At 42.3% G+C, this 21,232-nt stretch overlaps 2 protein-coding genes across 4 annotated transcripts in view; one reads left to right on the top strand and one right to left on the bottom strand.

Annotated features, from left to right (window-relative positions):
• KPNA3 (karyopherin subunit alpha 3) overlaps positions 1-3,377 on the top strand; it is a 52,078-nt gene extending 48,701 nt beyond the window's left edge. For 2 of the 3 annotated variants that reach the window (XM_057367377.1, XM_057367379.1), the window contains exon 17: positions 635-3,376. In XM_057367377.1, coding sequence (XP_057223360.1) covers positions 635-733 — 99 coding nt within the window. In that variant the 3' untranslated portion in view covers positions 734-3,376. Of the gene's footprint in view, positions 1-634 lie in introns of all 3 variants that reach the window. The other variant, XM_057367378.1, reaches the window with a different exon arrangement.
• An 8,381-nt stretch (positions 3,378-11,758) lies between these two features.
• Positions 11,759-14,285, bottom strand: ARL11 (ADP ribosylation factor like GTPase 11). The gene has a single exon (XM_057367339.1). The coding sequence runs from the start codon at positions 14,122-14,124 to the stop codon at positions 13,519-13,521; it is 606 nt and encodes a 201-aa protein (XP_057223322.1). The 5' UTR covers positions 14,125-14,285; the 3' UTR covers positions 11,759-13,518.
• Positions 14,286-21,232: the final 6,947 nt, after the last annotated feature.

Below are 21,232 nucleotides of genomic sequence, written 5' to 3'. Positions count from 1 at the left end.
TTGCTATTCCTTGAGGCTGTAAATATCTAACTTCTAACAGCTCTGAGGAAGCTGTGTGAAGTTGTCTACTGATTCCTTTCACTCTGTATCCATAGAGCAATGAAGTATTTCTGGTTTAAAACCAAATTCACATTGTGCTCATGAGAGCTGTATAAAACTGCCCTGAAATGAGTAGTTCTAAATCCTTCRGATTGATAGGAGATACTAAGAATTCTTTTAAGCTTTATATAATTATTTCTATCAGGTGCTGATAGAAAATTATTTTCATATTGAAAGAAAATGGGATAAAGTGCAAAAGAATTTTGGAATCCACAACTAGTGATTAGACAATTCCAGAAGTACTAAAAACTAGGATTGAAAATTACACTGCACAGCTAAAGTAGTATCTGCTTTGACCAAGCAGCAGCACTGTCCCTAACCATTACAATCTTCTGTTTCCCTAATGGCATTAGAACAGAGTTGATGTGTTGTTCTTTTTAAACATATTTGAGGAATTGAATTGAAAAAACTGAGCTAATTTTATTGCAATATTGCTTTACAAAAAAAGAAAATATGAATGTTTGTGAATCTTCTTCATATACCAMATTTTGCAGGGAATCGACCTCTCATGTGTTTCTGTTGTTGTGTTTTATAGATTGATGAAGACCCCAGTCTCATTCCTGAAGCCACTCAAGGAGGTACTTACAACTTCGACCCAACGGCCAACCTTCAAACAAAAGAATTTAATTTTTAAGTTCAAAAATGTGCAGCTTCTCTTGTCCCACACCAGTACGAAGCACCACCAGATGGCTACCAAGTGAAGAAACAAAAGGCTCCAAGACACACATGCCTCTTCGTTTTGATGCTTCTAAAGCAAGCCATGTATTGGTCACTTTGCAGTTGCCAAACATCACTATCACATGGACTGTAAATGCATATGCATGATCTCTTAAACTGTTTCAGAATTCTTTTTAACAGTCCCAACTACCTTCTTTTGCCTTTTTCCTGGTGCCACATGCTGACAACCGCAATCTGCAGTTTCATTAAGAATATTCCATAGTGGTGGCACATTGGCTTTCCATGGAAAAGTAGCTTCTTTGGAAAATGGTGCGCTGTGGATCAAGACACTTTGGTATGATGCATACATTTTGGAAGACTTTACAGGGGCCCAGTTTGCTCTGAGCCTTCATCGTCGTCCTCCACAAACATATTTTCATAAACTTTATGTGGAAGAATAGATTCAAAAATGCAAGCCAAATGAATTTCATTGGTGAAACTGAAATAAAAGTAACTTATAAAACCACAACACTTGGCAATTGATTAAACATTTATGTTTAAAACAAACAAAAAACTACTTCAGCTATCAGTAATTGATGTGTGTTCATTAACTGCCTCAGAAACCAGGGTTGGAGAATGAACTGTAGATTTGGACTGGTAAAGCTTTTGCCATTATACCTAATTTTTGAGAACAGCGAGCCCTATTTGACCACTCACTTCAGCCTGTGTGTTCCTGCTGTTTTGAAGTAATAAAATGCTGTGCATGGTATTTTACCTGAGCTACAACCTGTTATGGACTTGAACTTCTGTTTAAGCTGAAAGCAAGAGTCCCAGACTGTAGAGAAAAAATTCTGTCCAAAAATGTATTAGTTAAAAAGAATCTTGCTTTCAACTTTCAGTAGTCAATATCTTCTGTTTTAAATTGATAATTGGATATGGTTGATTTATATTGGGTTTAAACTGTGGAGCTTTCATGTTTACTGTAATTTAGTCTTAAACTATTTTTTACTTAGTAACCAGTGCTTATGACGATGTGGTTGGCAACAAACCAGCAACTACTTAGAAGCTTCATTCTTGGAGTATTGGAAGAGTAATTCAGAAGTTAGTCACAAATCTTATTCATGTGATTAAAAACTACAAACTGGTTGATGTGAGGCTGTATCGAAGCTGCCGTTACTCAGCATAAACCTGATGTGCAGCGCACATTAAATAACTTYAAGATATGTGAAGTCATTGCTTTTGGAAAATTGTCTGACCCAGTCACTTTCAAAGGGATTTTGGTATTGCTGGGGCAAAGATTGGTAATTTTTAAATTCTGTAAGCTATCACACAAACTGGTTTTGTTGCTGTTGTTTACTGGGTGTAATTTCCCAATGCATTGATGTGAAGGGATAGAAAAATCTAAACTAATTTAGTTATTGGATGTGGGTTGTATTTACTGTGATGAAGATAAGGACAGATGCCATCAGAGCTTTGTGGATCAGCTGTTTTTCCACTGATGMACAACACATAGCAGGTGTGCATTCATTAAATATATATCTGCCAAGGTGGAGCCACTTTAAAGTGAGTTGTCTTGTATCTCAGCTGGATACAAGTGTATGTTTAAACTGCAAGATTTTTACTTGCTAGATAATCTGTTTTAATATAGTGGTTTGGCCTCTGATTATTTATAGGTTTTATAAATTTTAGAATCAATTTCTCTTTAAGGTGGCTCAGATTTTTCAACTCTTGTGCACATAAAATTGAGTTGAAGTTCATTGTGCCTTTTTTCTTTTCCCAGAAGTTGAGTTGAAGCTTCCTATGGTAACTGCATCCTATTCACACACTATAGTCTAAAATCTTGAAACTGTGTGGTGTTCGCTAAAAAACTAAACAATAAAATGTCAAAGTTAGGTAAGGTCACAAAGTTTTTGTGAAATTAAAGTTCCAGCAGATGCTATTGTGAACAAATATTTCCCCCCTTCTAATTCAATCTAGTCTCCTGTATACCATATAGACTGATGCATACCCGGTTCAGCCTACACTCACTGTTATTCTAGAGATTCCATACAAATGGATACTGAAACAAAGTTTTCCTCTACTGTAAAGATTCGATCCTTTTCTTGCACTCAATGCATTGCAATAAAAGTGAACATCAGAGAACTGGGTAAGGCAGGACAAAATGCTTGCTCAGTTCTTTCTGCTGTGACCTTATCAGCTTTTGATTGGGATGGCCCCATTTCATAGTTAATAAAGGAAACAAAGTATATTGCTGCACTTTTACGTTTTCAGAACAGTGTTTAAAATTGCATTGTTTTTATTATTTTTTTAAACTATCAGTTAAAATAGACTAAAACGTTCTTTCAAAGAGGCATCTAAATGTGTTCCTAATTTTGTATATGGGCTTAGGTTTTGTAACCAATAAAAAGCTGCTATCAAATACTATAAAAACATTCAAGAACTTATTTTGAAGGTTATGGAACTGCTTAGTCTTCATGGATTGACATAGGGGTTTTTTGTCTTTGACTAGMTATTAGTTAGCAGAACTCCTCATCAAAGTTTGAAGTATGTTACAAGTACGAATAAAGTAAGCTAATGCAGTCATCWCTGAAACTTTGGATATGGAGCTTTATACTTTGAATGGAGATACTTCCCAGGTGTGTACAGGGGGCTGTAGTAAGTGGGTTGCAGCTGCTCCACATAATTATTGAAATAGTGATTTCAGTTAAAAGGTTTGAAGGTGGACCAGGAGTGTCAAGGAACTTTCACAGTTTTCTTCTACCTYCATAAACATCCTTTCCAGGCTCCTGGTGTGAGGCTGATTGCTGAACCAGCAGTAATTTAAGCTCTGGATGCTGCACAAGGGGCCCAGCTCCTGCCCGATGTGTGTTGGGAGGGAGGGTGCACCRAAACTGGCCTTGGGCCAGACAAGCTTTCATGGGCAGCATCCCTCCCTCCTGGCACAGGTGACCCCATTGGGGTCCTGCTTGGGAATAAATTGAAACTGTCAGAGACTTGCATTGTCCAGCAGTCTCCTAATTAGTACAGTCCTGATGTAATTACGGGACAGCACCAGTGGAAGGAGATCACTTGAACTGCTTGAAAGGTGCCTGTGACTGCAATTCTGCGTTTGCCATCCTTTTTCCATGTCAGTCAGCTGAGTCATCTGGAGAAACCTTTACACCCATGGGTGGGAGATGGAGGTGAGCGTTCAGTGCTGTATTGAAATGCTTACAAATGCTTGTCCATGGGGATATAAAGGACAAATATTTCATAAGAACCTAATTCCCATTTCCAAAAGCTGTTTAATCCCTTTGGTTCCTTCAGCTTTCAGCTGACAAACTGAACTGTGATGTGTTTCTGCAACTGTTAATCATCCTCTAGGTCCTGCCTAGAGGACTTTAAAGACACTACATTAGAATAAATAATGCATTATTTTAAGATACGTTTTATTTTAGAACAATAAAACCTAGAGGATATCTTAATGTTCCCCATACTTCTAAAAATATAGACACTACCATTTTGTTTGCTTGATCTGCTAAACAGTAATGATTGAGAAGATCCATCCACTAACAGGTAGATTTTTTTAATTGATCTATTTTTAATCTCAGTAGACTGAATGATAGTTCAGGCCCACTTTGTTATTCTGCTCGTRTCTGTAATGCCTCTAGATTCTGAATGTCTTTCAAACTAGTCCTTTCCCCCAAGTACAGGGTGTTGTGTTCCTTCTATTTTGTTGCATAAAACGTACTCCTTTTTGTAGCATAATTATGCTTCTATTCAAATATATGTAGGACAACAAATTATGCCAAGCTATTAGGAAGCCCTTTTCAGGAAGAAAAGGAAAAAAAAAAAACCAGAAAACTGTCAGCTCCAACAGGCAAAGCCTTGGGAAATCTTGCTGCAGGAGTTTGTCATAAATGTCACTGTCACCTTGACAGCAGTGTGAGCTGGAGCTGCCTGGACACACTGTGCGGGTCTGCTTCAGGGTGGGATATTACTTCAGGCTGCTCAGAAAACTGCCTCCTGTCAAGATGCAGTTAGGAGCTAGAGCAGCTTTCTGCTTCCCTGGTGCTGGTCTGTGTGTGGCTCATCCTGCCACAGAAACGGGAATGGGCAGGTCTGTTCTGTTCTGCTGGTATGGCCCTGGAGCTCTCCAGCTGCTGCTGCAGCCACATGAGCAGCTTTTTGTTCAAATGTACATATGATATGGCTTTCTTGAGCAGCATCCCAGTTTRTAAAGGAACATTAGAGCTGGCGTTTTTTCTAACCTTAGTGTTGGAGAGATCCCAACCTTGTGTATCACATGTAAGAATCTTAGCAATGTGGTTCTTTTGTTTTGAAATGGAAGTTGAAGCCTGCAGGCTGCTCTCTGGCTTCATCTACAGCAGTAAAATAGGTGAATGTCGCCACACAGCCTCAGAGGAAAAATGGCAAGTTTTGTGAAGGATTTCGATACACTGCAGGGAGACTCTTCCCTGGGCATGGTTGGGGGACTGCAGAAGGAGGTTGGTTGCATTTGCTCAGTACGTTAAGTAGGCTCCATGGACACACAAAGCTGTGGGAAACTGGTGGTTGGATTTTTTTTTAATGTGCTGAAATTAAGCCTAAGGGAGCTCATGTCTACATCTGTTATTTGCAGGCTGATCATCTTCAGTGGCTTMATTTACTTATTTTTAACCCTAACTCATGGAGCCAGATGATTGCCCATACAAAATTGTATGTGAAGAGGGAGGATGAAATTGAAATATCTTGGCTTCAGCAAGTTCAATTCTAGGCTTGTGCAGAGAAATACTTAAAGGAAGCTTCAGCTCTTGCCCTGAGATTAGACCTCTTTTCTGTTTGACATGGTTTGCAGCTAGTTTCCCCTGCATTTCATACTTTTATATCCTGGTAGAGGTCTCTGAAATCTGCATACTGCATACTGCATGCATTTTATAACACTGAAAATATGGAATAAATTTCTTCTCKTCTTGCCATGATGAACCCCATCTTATAAGAAGTCTGGCCCAGTAATTGTGAGAGCATTTATTTGACATTGGCTCCCTAGGAATAGCTTGCATGGTCTTAGGTTTTGTCATTTTAAGCACAGTGGCACATGAATCTCAGGAGGTGATATGTGTAGAGGGAGCATTTGGACTTGTCAAATTCTCATGTGTAAATCAAATACATAGACTATTTAAAAAAATGTATTGTTTTGTCAAAAGAAAACTCAGTTATTACATCCCCCATCTCTGTCTTGTTTCACATCTCTCAGTCACTGCCTTTACTGGTTTAGAACAAATATTATTTTTTTAAATAAAGAGGTTAGCTTCCCCCATCTTTTTGATGGTTCATTTGCTGCTAAAAAGCTTGCATCTCACATGGAAAAATTTCTGTCCAAAGGGCTAATTTTTGAAGACTTATAGGGAACTGGATGYGCTGGATACTTAATGATAATAGTTCCAGCTCCATAATCTCAGCCTCAAATTCTCAGATTTCAGGGCTCTGCGCTGAAATGTTTAACCCTTTGCTGAGAAAAGGGCCAGTCCAAGGGGAGTAATTAACAGGGTGGCAACTTGCTCCTGCAGCAGCAGCATCTTCATTCTCCCTGCTATCGAACTGCTGGGGTTTTAAAGGCAACCTCATTGTCAGCAGCACAGAGCCAAGTGTTTGCACTGAGCTTTGCGTGGCTGTCAGTATCCAGGGAAGTGTTTTTATGGGAACTCAGCCAGAGGTCTGTGCTTGAAGTATTAAAAACTGATGGAAAGGGAAGAAATCACTTCTTGTAAAGGTCACAGTTTTCTCTGTACTTGATATTTTAGTCAACATTTAAACTCTTTAATTTCTTCAGGAGTTTTATTGACCTTAGTTGTACATTAGGTTAAATTTAACAGAAGAAAGATTTGGTCCCTAAAGATGGGAAAGAAAATTTGCAAATGTGAGACCTGCATGCTTAGAAATGGAAGTTTATTGAAGTACATGATTTTTCTTCATGTAACCTGGGGACTGCTTCTTATGCTTCCAGTTGCAAGAATACTGCTACAAGTATTCCTCAGGGCCTTTGTTTGCTCTTACCCCAATCCCAAACAATTACTCCAAGAGAAGCACTGCAAGGCCTAAAGTATTAACACTGAGGACTTGGGGGCTCTTTTCTCCTCACCTTGGAAATCATCAGAGAACATCAATGTTGCTTCCAGTGTCAGGTTCTGTGAGAGCTAAAAGTGATACCAGAGAAGCTAAAGCTCCTTKCTGGGCAGGTGTCAGTGTTGGCTGTAGGCTCCATGCCTGGGGACTGATTTCCCAAATCATGCTGTCCCCCTTCATTGCATCAGAGAAAGTTGGTCTGCACATAATTTGCTCCTTACTTACTCGGTGAGTAGTTGCTCAGAGTTATAAAGTASGTGGCTGGATCTGAACAAGTGAATTGTGTCTGCCTGGTGTGGTGTAGCTTTTGTTTTGTAGCTGAAATTTCCTGCACTGTCCCTGTACTTTAATGTCTGGGTGTTTGTTTTGGTAGGTGTTTTTGGTTTTTTGGTTGGTTGGGCTTTATTAACACATGTATTATTTATATTGCTATTGTGTTATGGGTATAACATGTAGTCTCAAAACTCAAAGCAGGCATGTTATCAAAAGCTCTGTTCTGGGGCACATAACCTTCAAGAAAATGGAAAGATCTATTAAGTTCCAGCACCAAAATGAGACTGAAATAATTTGATTAGGATGCATCTCCTATGAGGAAGATGACGGGGACTGTGAGATGCTCCTGTGTGGCCATGGACTGAGCGGTCAAGGGGCTGCATTTCCGCAGGCTGCTGATCCAAGTTACAGGCAAAAGCAGGGCGAGCTGGGGCCAGCCTTGAGCTGCCAGAAGCCCTTCTGTGGCATTTTCAGCCTCTCCATCTGGTCAAGACCCTCATCTTTCCTGGAGAATTAATGTTCTAAGCACCTGCCCTTCTGCAATTTTTCTGCCTCCCGCAGCACGTGAGCTCCCATGAAGGGTGGAAGTGGCTAATGGTGTCTTCAGGTCTGCCAGGGGGATAATGTCTTTTGTTACCTCTGCAGATGGTGCTGGAGGCATGGATAGAAATGTGAGTGTTTTTATTATGTGGAAGAAAAGTAGGATGCAGAAAAGAACAACAAAAATATGGAGTCTGGTTTTTTAATTTAAGATAGAGTGGCATCTCATTGAAGTAAGTCACAAGTGCTTCTTCTCAGGGAGGATATAGAGGAGAATAAAGGTCTCTCTAAGGGAGAAAGCCTGGGGGAACCAAAGAGTTGATCAGTGCTAAGGTGCCTGTATCACCCAAAGTCTTGGGGTTGCCTGCAGTGATCTCCAGCAGGACATGTCTGCTGCCCTCCCAGCCTTTCCCATGCTTTCTGTCTTTGCAGAGCTGCTTTTTCTTGGAAGTATGGTGGACATGGTGCCCATCGGTCCCAGGGCAGCTCTGGAGACTCAGGATTGCTTTCCCATGTTTGCAGCCTAAAACCTGCTCTTCCTGACTGAGCTTCCTTTACTTTGCCAGTCATGGTCCACCCCATCATGCAGAAATGGCCGCTCGGGAATGGTCTGGCATATTTTGTCTCTGTATTGACCTTCCTCAAGAAACAGGGAGAAGCTACTTCTCCATCCTTGTGAAAGCTGCACCCTGAGGCACATTGTGCAGGTACCTTACAGCTGGTGCAGTGCTGGACCCTGCTCCAGCCCTGTACTGACCCAAATCTCATGTCTCTGAAAATATTGCCTGTTTTGGCAATGGACTTTTAGCATTGGTCTTCATTTACACCATTATCAAACAAAAGGACTGCTSTTAAGTACTGTCAAATGCCAGAAAATCATGAGGTCTTTATAGTGTGTCAAGTATGAGCAGAATAGACTTTGCCCTGATTCCCCCAGGACATGAGGACCCCAACTCTCCTCTCAGCTGGTATTTTTTTTCCCCAGGAAATGCCCAGTCTGGCTTTCCAAAGTCCTTTCTCTCCATTATCAAACCTCACATGGGCCTATGTGACTTTTTTCTCTCTCTGCAGAAACCAGTGGCTTTGTAATCCCACCACTGTTTGATTAAAAAGCAAATATTGCTCCTATGCTCAAGGAGCACAGCATTGCTGCCAAGCCACCAATCACCAAGAAGGGTTTTTTTTGTGCAAGTGGTTATGGCCTGTTGGAAAAAAAAAACAAAAAAACCCACGTCCAAATGTGGTTAGCCAGCATAGGCCAAAAAACCTAATAAAGATGTGAGGTGTAAGGGAGAATTTAAGAATGGCTTGTCAGCTTGGGAATTCCAGGGAGATTGTTTCTCACAGCGATCAGCAGACAAGGCATTGATGGTGCTGGTCTGTTTTAAAGCATTAGAGCTTTGGAGGGGAGAAGTGTCCAGGTTGGACAGAGGTTTGTGCTTTGGGTCTGACCACAGAGAGACGGGCGGGGCACAGGCAGAGGGGGACACACTTGGCAGGCCTGGGTCACAACAGTTGGTTAAATTATCTTTTCTTTTTTCCCTTTTGGCAGGAATGCTGTGCAAGTCACACTGTGTGAAGTACGAGATAGGGAATGATGCACTCCTGGCCATGGAGGCATCACTGAGCTCCCAATCCAAATCCCAGCCTTCACCTGGCATTTTTAATGATATCCAGATGGCAGGCTCAGGGCTTGGACTCCAGCAAATGCATCATGAAACAATCAAGTGTGGGAAAGCTTTGATGGAGGCCAGTTAATAAACCCTTTGAAGGCTGTGATATCTTGAATGGTAGTTTATCATTTGTCTTAATCTTTTTCATGACAGATTTTTAATACCATTTGGCAACAGCATTGATTTTTTGAAGAGATGGCATCACATGCACCACATGTGATTTTGCTTCTTGTTTTTTCTCAGTTAGTTGCATGTGGTAAATCTTTTTATGTGGTATTTCAAGGTTTCTTTAAGAGGAGGAAATTAACTTACAGGTGTTAGGTGTATTAAGCAAAAATTAAGACATTCCATTGCATTATACAACTTTACTCCTAACAAAAAGGAGGGATTGGAATCTTTTTTTCCATGTTGTATTTGAAAAGAAAGCTCTTCTTAGCCTTTAAAAAAATTCTTATTTGACCTTTCTTCCCCCAAGTATTTTCCAGGTCTCTGGCTGCTGCYCTAACACTCTCCTCCCACTGTTACATCCGGTCACAATTCCCTCTCATGCATTCTGTGGCTGTCTGTTCCCTCTTTAAATAGTTCATTGGCAACTGTCCATGCCCTCACCCTGCAGCCCTGGGATCTCGTGGTCCCCCTCTGATCTCAGGCCCTCCAGCAATACTGAAACCCATCAGGGAAGCTCTATCAGAAACTACGGGACAAATGGCACATAGTTCCATCTGAAAATAAAGCAACAGTGCCAAGTGTAGAAATCAGCTACTGCGCCAGTAGAAATTGTTTTGTGTCACGGACTGGCTGAAAAATGGAAGTTGTAAAAAGAGCAGGGAAGAGGTGAGTCATTCTTCCTGGGCTGATGAAGACATGGGGAAAAGGTGAATTGTCGTTCCTGTACTGGTTTTAATGTTGGTTGTTTGGCTGTTTTTTTTTTTTTTTTYCCCCCAGTTTGCTGCTTTCTTGCTCTCTAGAGGTGGATGGAAAATTTATTGGCAAAAATTAAAAAATAAAACTCTGCTAGATTCATACTCAGGAAGGTGCTTTAAAAACCAGTCCCCCAGAAACGTTAGTAAACCAGTGAGGAATAAGCTATGCCCTTTCATAAACAGTGGGCAAGAGGAATTAAGTGTCTCAGTGTCCTTGAAAAAAGCAGGAAGACTGAAGTGATCTCTGCAAAAGGAGRCCTAAGGGCTGGAATTGCTAATGGGTCTGGGCGGGGAGGCTGCTCTGACAGCTCCAAGCAAGGGTGGATACCTGTGTGGCTCATCTCAGTGGAGCGATGGCTGAGAAGATTAATTCACAATTATGTTTTCTGGTTATGTCACTGTAAAGGTTAATGCATACCAGAGTGCATCCAGAGAAGCTTCAAAAAGGAATCTTGTGCAACCAGAGTGGGCTCTGGGATAAATCACCTGAAGGACGCTTCAAATTTGTGAGGAACCTGAAACAAAGTTGTAAGGATTTTTCCTTTCTCTGCTACTCAGAGAGAAGCTGTATTATTTTAGAAATCAGTGCCAAGACAGGGACATCTGTCACATGCCCAGGAAGATAGAAACTAAGTTTGACAGTGCTCTCCTGGCTGAAATCCACAAGGAGAGATGTTTTAGGGATTAATACCACTCCATGTGGCAGGGGTTCTTCTTGGCAGAATTGCCAAGAAAAAGAGGGAACAAACTTCCCTCCCTGGAGCTGGCTGCTTCCTTTGAACCAGGTGGGAGTTTTGACACCAAAACATTTAAATACTGTTGGGTGAGTGTCCTGCAAGACTTTGATTAGAGCAGAGCAGTGCTCATTAGACTGATTTGTTTTAGCAGCTGTCCTACACAGGAGAAAAGATAAATAATTAGAAGTAAACTCTGCATTGCTGTTTCAAATGTTACGACCCATCCTTGTTTTGACAGTCTCTGAACAATGGCAGAAATGGGCTGAGTAATGTGACCACGCATCCAGAAAAGCCTTATTCCAGAAAACAAGGATGGTAAATCACATGATGCCCTATGAGAYGGGGTGTTTTGCCAAATTACTGCTTCAGAGGAAGTGAGAACAATTTCAATAAATGGAATGTTGATTCATCAGTTTCAGGCATTCAGGAGCCCCACCGGCCCTTCTTCCCCACTTGCCACCTTGCAGTTTTAACTTTTAATTGGTGATGTCTACCAAAGACTGGTGGCTACCTGTACTTGCTGCCAGAGGAGCCTATTTTTCATCTTTTTAAAGAGCATAAAAAACAGTCATAGGAAAACAGGAAGGCTTCAGCACCTCTTTTAACCACCAGCAGACAATTCTGTAGAGTCAAACACAGGSAGCAAGAGCCACTTAGGAGTAACACATCACCAGAACAGCCTTTTAATCTGTGTTGAGTTTACCCTGATGTACAAATCTGTTCTGTGAGACACAAGACCAAATCACCAGCAAGCTCAACAAGGACAATTTTTTGTGGCATGGCAATGCAACACAAAGCACTTTGTGTTGTGCCTCTAGAACTTGTGTTAGAAGTGGCCAACAGGTGTGTTGTAGCCTTGCATGTTAGAGGCAAACAATGACCACCCAGAAGAAGCTGGAAGTGGATCAACCAGCTTATATCACCTGCAAAGATTTRAAGACCTGATTTTGTCTTCCTTAACATGCACACAGGTCTGTCACATAATTAATTCTATGATTCAGTGCTGTTTAAATGCACTCATAACCGTGATGGCTTAGTCCACACTGACACTGCAGCACTGTTTTATAGCACACCGTAGGCCTACATGAATGCAGCTAAAACAGTGGGGAAGGATTCTTTAACTGGGACCTTCCTATAAATGTCTGACTCTGTTTCTTTGTGATTGTTCAGCTCTCTATTCCAGCTGCTGCCTTCTATGAAGTGTGGCTAATAACAGCTGGACAATTAATTCCTTAACAACTGTAAAATGCTCTAGTATAAACAGAAGAGGATTTTACCATGTATTTCTTCTTGGTGTATCTAGACTGAATATGCTGCTCCTAGAAAGCAGCTGATTTCTGAATAGAAACAGAAATGGAAAATAGAGAAATAGAAATTCTTGTATCCTATTTCTCCCCTTCCCCCATTCATTTCATAATAAAGAAGGGACTACTATGAAATATTTTAATTTTAACCTTGGATAACAGAATCTTGTATACAGGAAACCCTCAGGCACACATTTTACAGGTGTTTCCAAAGGTAGGTTGAGCAGGATTGGACAAAGACCATCATTGCCACATGGGATCTGGTCCTGTCATGAGCTGTCAGGGGCATTTTTGTTTGCCCTGGACRCAGCTGAGTGTGGAGAGACCTTTGGTCACCAACCTGCTTGTGCCTATAGGTGCYCGTGGCTACCAGCCATTGCATGTGGAGTGGTCTCGTGCAGTTCCAAAAGTCTGAGAGATGGGGCTTTGTCTTGGCTGTTCAGGCCACCCTGAGGATATTTAGAGGCCATGCAGACATATTTCCAAGCATCTAAAAGTCAGGTCTGATTTCTTACTGTTTAAACATAATCCAGTATTTGATAAAAATTATGAAYGAAAAAAGAAAGAACAATTACAAGAAATGCATAAATTAATATACACATATCATCAAAATGAATTACACCATCAAGTCCCGGCTTGAAGATAATACTTGTAGAAGCCACACTAAAATCAACTAGCTGCTTGGCCATTCGAAGTCCTGAGCTTACACTGCTCCTGTTCAGCCATTCCTTTTTGTGTTTTYCTGCTTTCCACCAAGGAGCATGTGATTTGTGCTGAAAGAGAGGCAGCATGAGTCACATCCAAGCTCYCTCCATGTGGGGATCACCCCATCAGGATAGATACACCTGGGCTAGGAGCTGCAGAATGAAGAAAACTTCTGTCCCTTACACACATCTCAGTTAAAACTCATAAATGTCCAAAAGCATCCCTGCTGAACCTGTGGACACAGAAGTGCAGTGGATGAGTGGAACATAGTTACAGTGGGACAAACTGCAGCCAGTGATGAGAGTCCAAGAGATGCAGCCAAAACTGCTCCAAGATGGGAGCTCTGCTCAGAGATCCTCCTGGTGTGTTTTGGTGGTGAGGAGCTGCACGTTTCCCAGTGTGTGCCAGATGCAGCTCTGCTCATTGCAGGGGGCGCCTGGAGGTGGGGATCCTCTGTGACAAGCCTGCAGGCAGTGGTGAGTGGAAAGGGTCCATTTGAGGTTCAGGTTTGCTCTGGAGCTTCCCTCGTCTCGGCCAGCCCTGTGAGCRGCTGCTCCTGGAATAGGGAGCTTTGCTCTGAGCCCCGCAGCAGCATTCCCAGGATGGCCAGAACTTCTTGTAGCCCCTGGCCAGTGTGGGCACTGCACCCCCGGAGCATCCAGCGGCGCCCTGCCAGCCCCCCCAGCYGCAGCATCTCCCCCAGCTCAGCAGGAGCCAGCGCTCCTGGCACCTCCTGCTTGTTGGCCAGAAGGAGCACAGGGATGCCAGCCATGCTGGGGTGGCTCAGGGCTCCCTCCAGAGCTGCCAATGCTTCAGCCAGCCGGGCCATGTCTGTGCTGTCAAGCACGAAGATGAGGGTGTTGATGTCTTCCAGGTAGTTAGGCCAGCTGGCCCGCAGGCTGTCTTGTCCACCAACATCCCAGAGGGTGAAGGATATGCCACAGGGTGTTTGCAGAGACTCCACGTTGAATCCCACAGTCGGGCAGGTCTCCACAGCCTGGCCACACTTCAGTTTGTACAGAAGGGTGGATTTGCCAGCGAAGTCAAGCCCCAGCATGATAACTCGAGCATCTCTTTTCCGCCAGCCTTTGGAGATCAGCTTCCCCATCAAGAGACTGCTGCAGCTGTGGAAAAAAAAGCACAGCAAAAAAAAAAATAGAAAGTGAGTGGCTTTCCTTGACAATGTCAGTTAATAACAGTGCTCCGTCCTGCCCCTCCGAAAGCACACTTGGGTTTGCAGAAGGTAGACAGCAACAGCCAGCTTTTGCTTCTCTCAAATGAGGTGAGAGCTATTATTTATGAGCTATGGAGCAGAGCCGGGGAGTGATGTTTCAAACAGCAGTTTCTCTACCCCAGCTCCACTGCCGCTCACTCCCATTTTCATTCAGGACCTGAAGTGATTGGTGCAAAAGAAAGCTAACATTTTGCAGGAAGGGGTGGGGAGATTGTGGAGCACGTTTCCTCCTCACCACATACATAAATAAATGAGCTTTTGTTCATTGGCTTCTCTAGAAGAAATCCACCCCCAGCAGGACAGGACAAGGAGGAGCCCGAGCTTCAGAGCAGGRTTACTCTGGGAATTTGCTGAATCACAGCTCAAGGGTGTGGATTTAAAGCCTCTTGAACAACAAGAATTTTTCTGCCAGTCTTTTGTTTAAGAGTTCAAAACAAATCACTGTATCATCAGCTTTTACTACCTTTTTTGCAAATTGTAACAACAGCAATTTTAAAAAATGCACACAAGCTTTTTTTTTTAATGTCTCACTGAAATACAGTGAGTCAAAATGCCATTCCTGGGGCAAGAATCTGTAAAATTATTTACAACAAAGTACTTACTACATTTTAACTTTTGTAAGTGAAGCAAATGCAATCCTCTGTGGCTGAGGGGGYATAAAAATCCCCTAAAAGCGTGGGAAAGTGTTTAACAAGACAACACCCCTTGAATTTTACATACCAGGGGCAAAAATGTGCTGCTGCAACAGCTCCCAGACTCGCCTGTGCAAGAGTGGCTGATGACAGCCAGCAGAGTCCCAGCAAAGCCAGTATTTATTTACCTTCTTTATTGATTGGGTTTTGCTCCTAGGAGGCTGCTCAGAGGTGTGTACATCTCACCTCAGGGCAGTAAGGCAGAGCTGCTCTCTAGTCACCTTTATTTGAGAAGGAAATGGAATTCACCCCTGCTTCCTTGGGACCATGGGGGAACTTAACATATCTGTGGGAGACTGCTATGCAGTTTCCCCAGCAATAGTCTCCACATGACAGCTCCATGTCACAAGCATTGCTGGGGATGAAGTTTAGCACAGCACATGGGAGGGACTGTCTGCTCAGTTGGTGTCACTCTGGAGGCAAGATATTTCAGATTCTCATCTTTTMCAGAAAGGAAGATGAATGAGAAACAACAGAACACAAGGAGTCCAGCCCAGATATGCTGCATGGGATTGYAAGGGGTCCTACAGACTACGTTTTCCAAGATACCTCTGTGATCAATGTCTCTCCCRTTGTTCACCCACAGAGCTGATTGGCACCAAGAGCCTCCATGAGTTTTGTGAAGCTTGTGAATGTGTAAGAAGTTTTAAGAATCGTGGAATACCATGTTGGAAGGACCTTGAGGATCATCTGGTCCAACTAAACTTTCAAGGCAAAAGCATGATCTAAAAGAAGCTCAGCACCCTCTTCAGCCAAATCTTAGAATTGTTCAATGCTGGGAACTCACCACTTCCCTGGGGAGATTATTCCAATGGCTGATTGTTCTCATTGTGAAAAATAGCCCTCTTGTGCACAATCTGAATCTCCCCAGGAGTAAATTGTACCCATTACTGCTCAACTTTCCCACAGACTCCTTGTAAAAAGAAATTCTCTCTCTTCTTTGGAGCCACCCTTTAAATGTTGGAAGATGGTGATAAGGTCTAGTCATAAGCCTTCTTTCCTCAAGATTCAACAATAAAATTGTGCAGCATATGTTCATGCGTGATCTTTTTGAAAACCAGTTTGTAAGTGCAAAATTGGCAGAAAGCTCTCCAGATGTGGATAAAAAAACAGAACTACAGTGTGCAGTGGATTCTAGCCCTTCAGGGCACTGTTTGTACACCCTGAAGCATGTGCTGCTGCCTGAGGTTTATCTTTTTGTCTATATTCTTAATTTTTAAAAATAAGTTACATTTGTGCCTGGCTCCTTGATCTGCTTGTTCACCATTTTGGAATAATCTTCCTTCTCATATTTCATTGTCCTTTAAGATCAGTATAGTTGGTGGGTTTAGACATAACAGTGGATCAAGTGAATTATCTCTTGATCTTTTCATGTTTCTCCTGCCTGTGCTGCTGTTCATCTTCTCTGAGACTTGGCAGGTAGCTGTGACACACACCTGTTTCATCTGACTAGACAATCACAGCACTGTAATTTCTTTCAAGTAAAGTAAAATACAGGTGCAAGAAGCAAGGGTGTAGACTCTACCAATGAATTTTTAAGTTTTTGAAATGTGATGTGACAACATCTTTGATTGCATCACTCCCTCATACACTACAGAAGAAGGCTGCTTCTGAAAAAAAAAGGAAAAGGAAAAAGAAAAGGAAAAGGAAAAGGAAAAGGAAAAGGAAAAGGAAAAGGAAAAGGAAAAGGAAAAGGAAAAGGAAAAGGAAAAGGAAGAGGAAGAGGAAGAGGAAGAGGAAAAAACAAAGCCAGAACAAAGGATGCAACTAAGCACAGTTTTACTGATGGTTCTCTTCAGGTTTTCTATGGCACAGAACACAGTAATTCATTGGCAAAGAGAGGAGACTGTTATTTTTCTTTTTTTACATGCTCATACCCTAGGTATTGAACCTATTTTCTTTCTTCCTGACAATTATTCCAAATAGAGGGTACTAAATGTGCCTACAGAGCCTGTTCCACCCACAGCTATGTTACAAAAGCATAGTATTTCCAATAAATAATACATAGGAGCAATTACAAGCCTGTTTAAGATAGAATGAAAGAAAAGAAAGTAAAAGCAGACAAGATGAGCCCTGAGTGCATCCACTGCTGGAACAGAAAGTCCAGGTACTAAATAATTCAGACAGTGTGTTCAGAGACAAGGACAGCCCCTATTCAAGCTGTGTCTTCTGTGGACAAAATAAATGTTCTTGTCCTGTGTTTCATGTCCCCGAATTCTCAGGAGAAATGCTAATCCCATTTATAGTTTCACAGAATTTCAGTCAATTTATTTGTTTGCTATTTTTTAGGCATGCATTTTTCTGCTTCCCAGACATTCATCCCAAAAAGCAATAATCAGTACTAGTAATATAGAAGAGCATCCCCCCTCCTGCCCATGCCCCAAATATTCAAGTAACAGGGATGTTTTCCTGATTACTATATTCACTATCATTCATTCCAACCTGTGCCACCTCTTTGGAAAGCAGCTCCAGGGAGACAGCCCTTTGCAGAGCCAGGAATAACAGGTGTAGTGCTGGTCCTTACTGTCAGTGTTCATCCAAACGGCATCTGTTTGGAACAAGTAGGTCTTGGTCCAGTAAAGGCAGATTGTGCCTCCCGATCCAGACATGCTTCTGTCTCTGGCACCACCAAGGCCACCACACACCCAGCCCTGCCTGCGTTTCCTGCAGGATCTCCTCACTATGTCATATGTGAAAGGACCATCCAGGCAGGGGATGCTGAGACTAGTAGCTGGGGAGAAAGCCTGCTGGGAGCTGAAGGAGGCCCTGGCCATAGGTGGATGTCTTAACCTGGAGAGCCCACCTGGCTACTGCTGGCAGCCACTTTGAGGGGGACTTCTCCAAGTCTGGCCTATGAGAGTTTATTGTGACCTGCAGGGATTCACTGGATTTGGCCTAGCCAKTGCCCCAGGCTAAAACCACAATAAAGCCAAATGCAATGGCTCAGGCTTAGAGAAGTTTGGCCTTTTTCTTTATGGCATCCTGCTCCATTCCTCTTGTTCTGCCCCTGATTTCTGGCATGCCTGTAGGAAACTCACTCCTGCTAAAAGACTAATGCCAGTTCACTTGGCACCTGCCCAGGAAGCTGCCTGTTCCATCAGGGTCAGTGGGTAGCTGTGGCAGCTGAARGCAAGCTGCTTCCTCCCAAGACAAATTCCCAGAGGCTTGAAACATGGCTTAGCATAGTCTGAAAGTTACACAAGACAGCCACAGGCTAGGCATGCCCTAGAAAAGCCTGCCTGCAGTGATGTCTCCTGACAAGATGTGATTGCTTAAAGTTGTACCAACACCCAAAAGTTCAGAGTGACAAGACCCYCAACAAAACACAAAGATGTTTAGCACTTGTCCTTCAGGTGCCCATCCAGCACTCTCAGAGGTGCTGGTACCTCCAGGGTATTCCTGGTTCAGTTAGAAACAGGACATTGTTCTCACAGTGCAGCTCATCCTGTGGTCCTTGTTTTCCCTCATTTCTTGGGACAAACATCTGATGAAGATGGTTTTTGTTAGCATAACTGACAGCAGATATGCTATCAGTTTTGTGCTTTCCACAATTAACTCTTCCGATTAGGGAATGACTCTAGCTGGAAAGCACAAAAGCACAAAAAGTCACTGATGCCATGTCGCAGTTATGAAAGGAGCAAGCTTGGTCCCCTGTCTCTTCTCAGTCCCCACCAGTCTCACCTGCTGGGACCCACCCCAGTGTTGAAGGATGGCAGCCACTACGACAAAAATGCCCACAGGTGTTAGACCCTGCTCAACACAGATGCCTGGTGGCCAGGGCTGGAAGCACTCCTGCATAGYCCCCAGCCTGCCTGCTCCCTGGCTGGGGACAGTGGGACAGGTCTTGACCACCAGATCCTGCCATGACTCCCCTCACTGCACCCTGACAAGGTGAATGTGGAGAAATATGCCACAAAGCAAAGACTTTGTCCCCTCATCCTTTAGCTGGCAGGTGCTTCAACAGCAGGATGATGAGGAAAGGAAAATTACTTTCCTTGCTTTGACTTCTGTTTGAATTACTATGTCTTTTGCATATGATTGTAGAATATTCTTCATAAATACTGTTTCTCCAGTCTCTGAATTTATAACTTGCAAAGCTSTTTAGAATTTTACCAGGATGTAGGTCCTCTCTCTAGGCTTACTTATTCAAGTGGTACCCAAATTGTGTTAGATTTTTTCACAAGATTAGCAGTGTTCTGTATTTTCCTGTCTATGTCACTTAAACTCTCATTCCAGGTCCTTCTTCTTTACATCTTAAATTCACAGATCTCTTAGTCCTTGACCCCTAACATCTTAGCTTTGTCTCCTCAGGGCAACTCAAAACTAAGCTTCTTTGGCATCCTTACCTATCCTGACACCATCATTCTCTTTCCTAATACAATTCAGTAGCTCTTCTTATGGTTGGCCTCTATCCCATCTTAGGTTATACACTCATCTATGTCACATACTGCATACAYGCCATTTTTACCTGAGAAACTGATTAAAACACAGCTCTATCATGAAATACCTTAATCTCAATTTCTGATTATTCTTAATGTTTCTAGTTGAAGAGAAAAACAAAAAGAGGAAAAAAATGTGTATGGTTACAAAAATATCAATGTTATGTGTGCCAAAAAAAGGCTCCTGTATCCTAGTATTTCCTTCTCCATCTGTTGAATGCAAAAGCCATGAAGCAAGGACTGGCTTTTTGGGGGCTTTTTTTAGCATTCCTTTGGTTTCCATAAGGAGGAAGTCCTACAGAAACTATCTAATGATGCTTAACCCTACTCTCTAGCTGTGCTAAAGATAGGTAATATCTGTTACTTCTGTGGGAAGTAAAAATGATACCTTGGAGGTATGCTGATGAAGTTGTTCTCTCCAGATTAGTGTGGAGGAAATTTTGCTTCGCAATACACATATTCAATTCTCTTTAAGGTGGCCTTCCCTTGTTCAGTTCCAGAGGAGGAAAATGTGATTAAAAKGCCAGTGTAAATAAGCATGGACCTGAAAATGCACTTTGTACAACTTGCCAGGTTCTAGAACAACAGTGGAGTTGTTCTCTCACAGTGATCCTCAGAAGGCTTGGATTCATGGTTTTGCTTTATCATCTCCTTTTAATTTTTGTCATAGCTTGCTTGTTTAGGACATTTTATACTACTAAACAAAATTATAATGAAAAGGTACTGGAAATGATCAACAAGAATAAAAGCTACAAACTGTTCTTTACTACCTTTCCATCTGGCAAAATGGATGAAAGCAACACAAACTAGTGAAATTTCAGAAGTTGCATTGTATCTGTCTGGCCACAGAGTGTCAATGTTTTCCCACACATTTCTCAATGAAAGACTCCCTCCAATGGAATCAGCTCCTGCCAAACAGCAGATGTCAGAGCTCCTGGTTTGATTTACGTGGAGACCCTCAATCCTGTTTTGCAGGTGGATTGCTTTGAAACAGGTTTTCCTGAATAGCAGCTGTAAGTAAGCATGTTTGGTGTGCCTGTTCTATCACATCAAAAGGAAGCTGATGGTGAGCATAGCGGAACAGAACTGCAATAAGATGCCAGCTCCATGCAGGTCACATTTAGCTCCAGATTCTTTTCACATCAGATTTAGCTGGTATCATGTTCTAGGACTCYGCAGTTTGAGTGAAAATAGTTAACCTACCAATGGAAAAAAAATAATGGTTAGTGACAAGAGAAACAAGAAACACTTTGACGGACTTTCTTCCTTTAATATCCTTTAACAGGTCACTGACATCATGACTCTTCATTGTTTGTGGTCGCTTACAAAGTTGCAGATACAGAACAAGCTTTTAAGGCAACAACTGAYGAGATTATAAACTCCCCTAAATTTAGGATTATCTATGACTGTGCACACCTTTGTTATCTCTGGGTTCAACAATGTATCCTTCAGAATGAACTACAGATTCAGTTTGCTTTAGGGTTTGGGGTGTAAACTCCATGCCATGCTGTTGTCCATTTCAAATCTCAAGGGCTGCCACTTGGTCACTTCAGAAAAGCCCTTCACAGTTACCCGCTACTGCTATCCAGAGGTGGAAGCTGAGGTAGGGGAGAGGGATCAGCCCCTGAGCTGATCCACCAAGGCCAGCAACACACATGTATCTGTGCAAAAGGCAACAATTCCTTTTGTTCTACAAAACTTGTCTCTCTGAATAGCATTGCTTTGCCTGGTTGGCCTATTTAATGCTTTCATAACATTTCCAGTCAGTCATAACTTTTCCAAGACTGGTATCCGGTTTCATAACCCTTCTCCTTGAAGAGAAAGAAATGTTAGAAGGTTCCTTTTTGTTAT

The sequence above is a fragment of the Malurus melanocephalus genome, unplaced genomic scaffold (genome assembly GCF_030028575.1).
Source record: "Malurus melanocephalus ecotype Western Australia unplaced genomic scaffold, MMel_1.1 scaffold_78, whole genome shotgun sequence".
Lineage (NCBI taxonomy): Eukaryota > Metazoa > Chordata > Aves > Passeriformes > Maluridae > Malurus > Malurus melanocephalus.
This window is presented reverse-complemented; position numbering and strand designations above follow the sequence as displayed.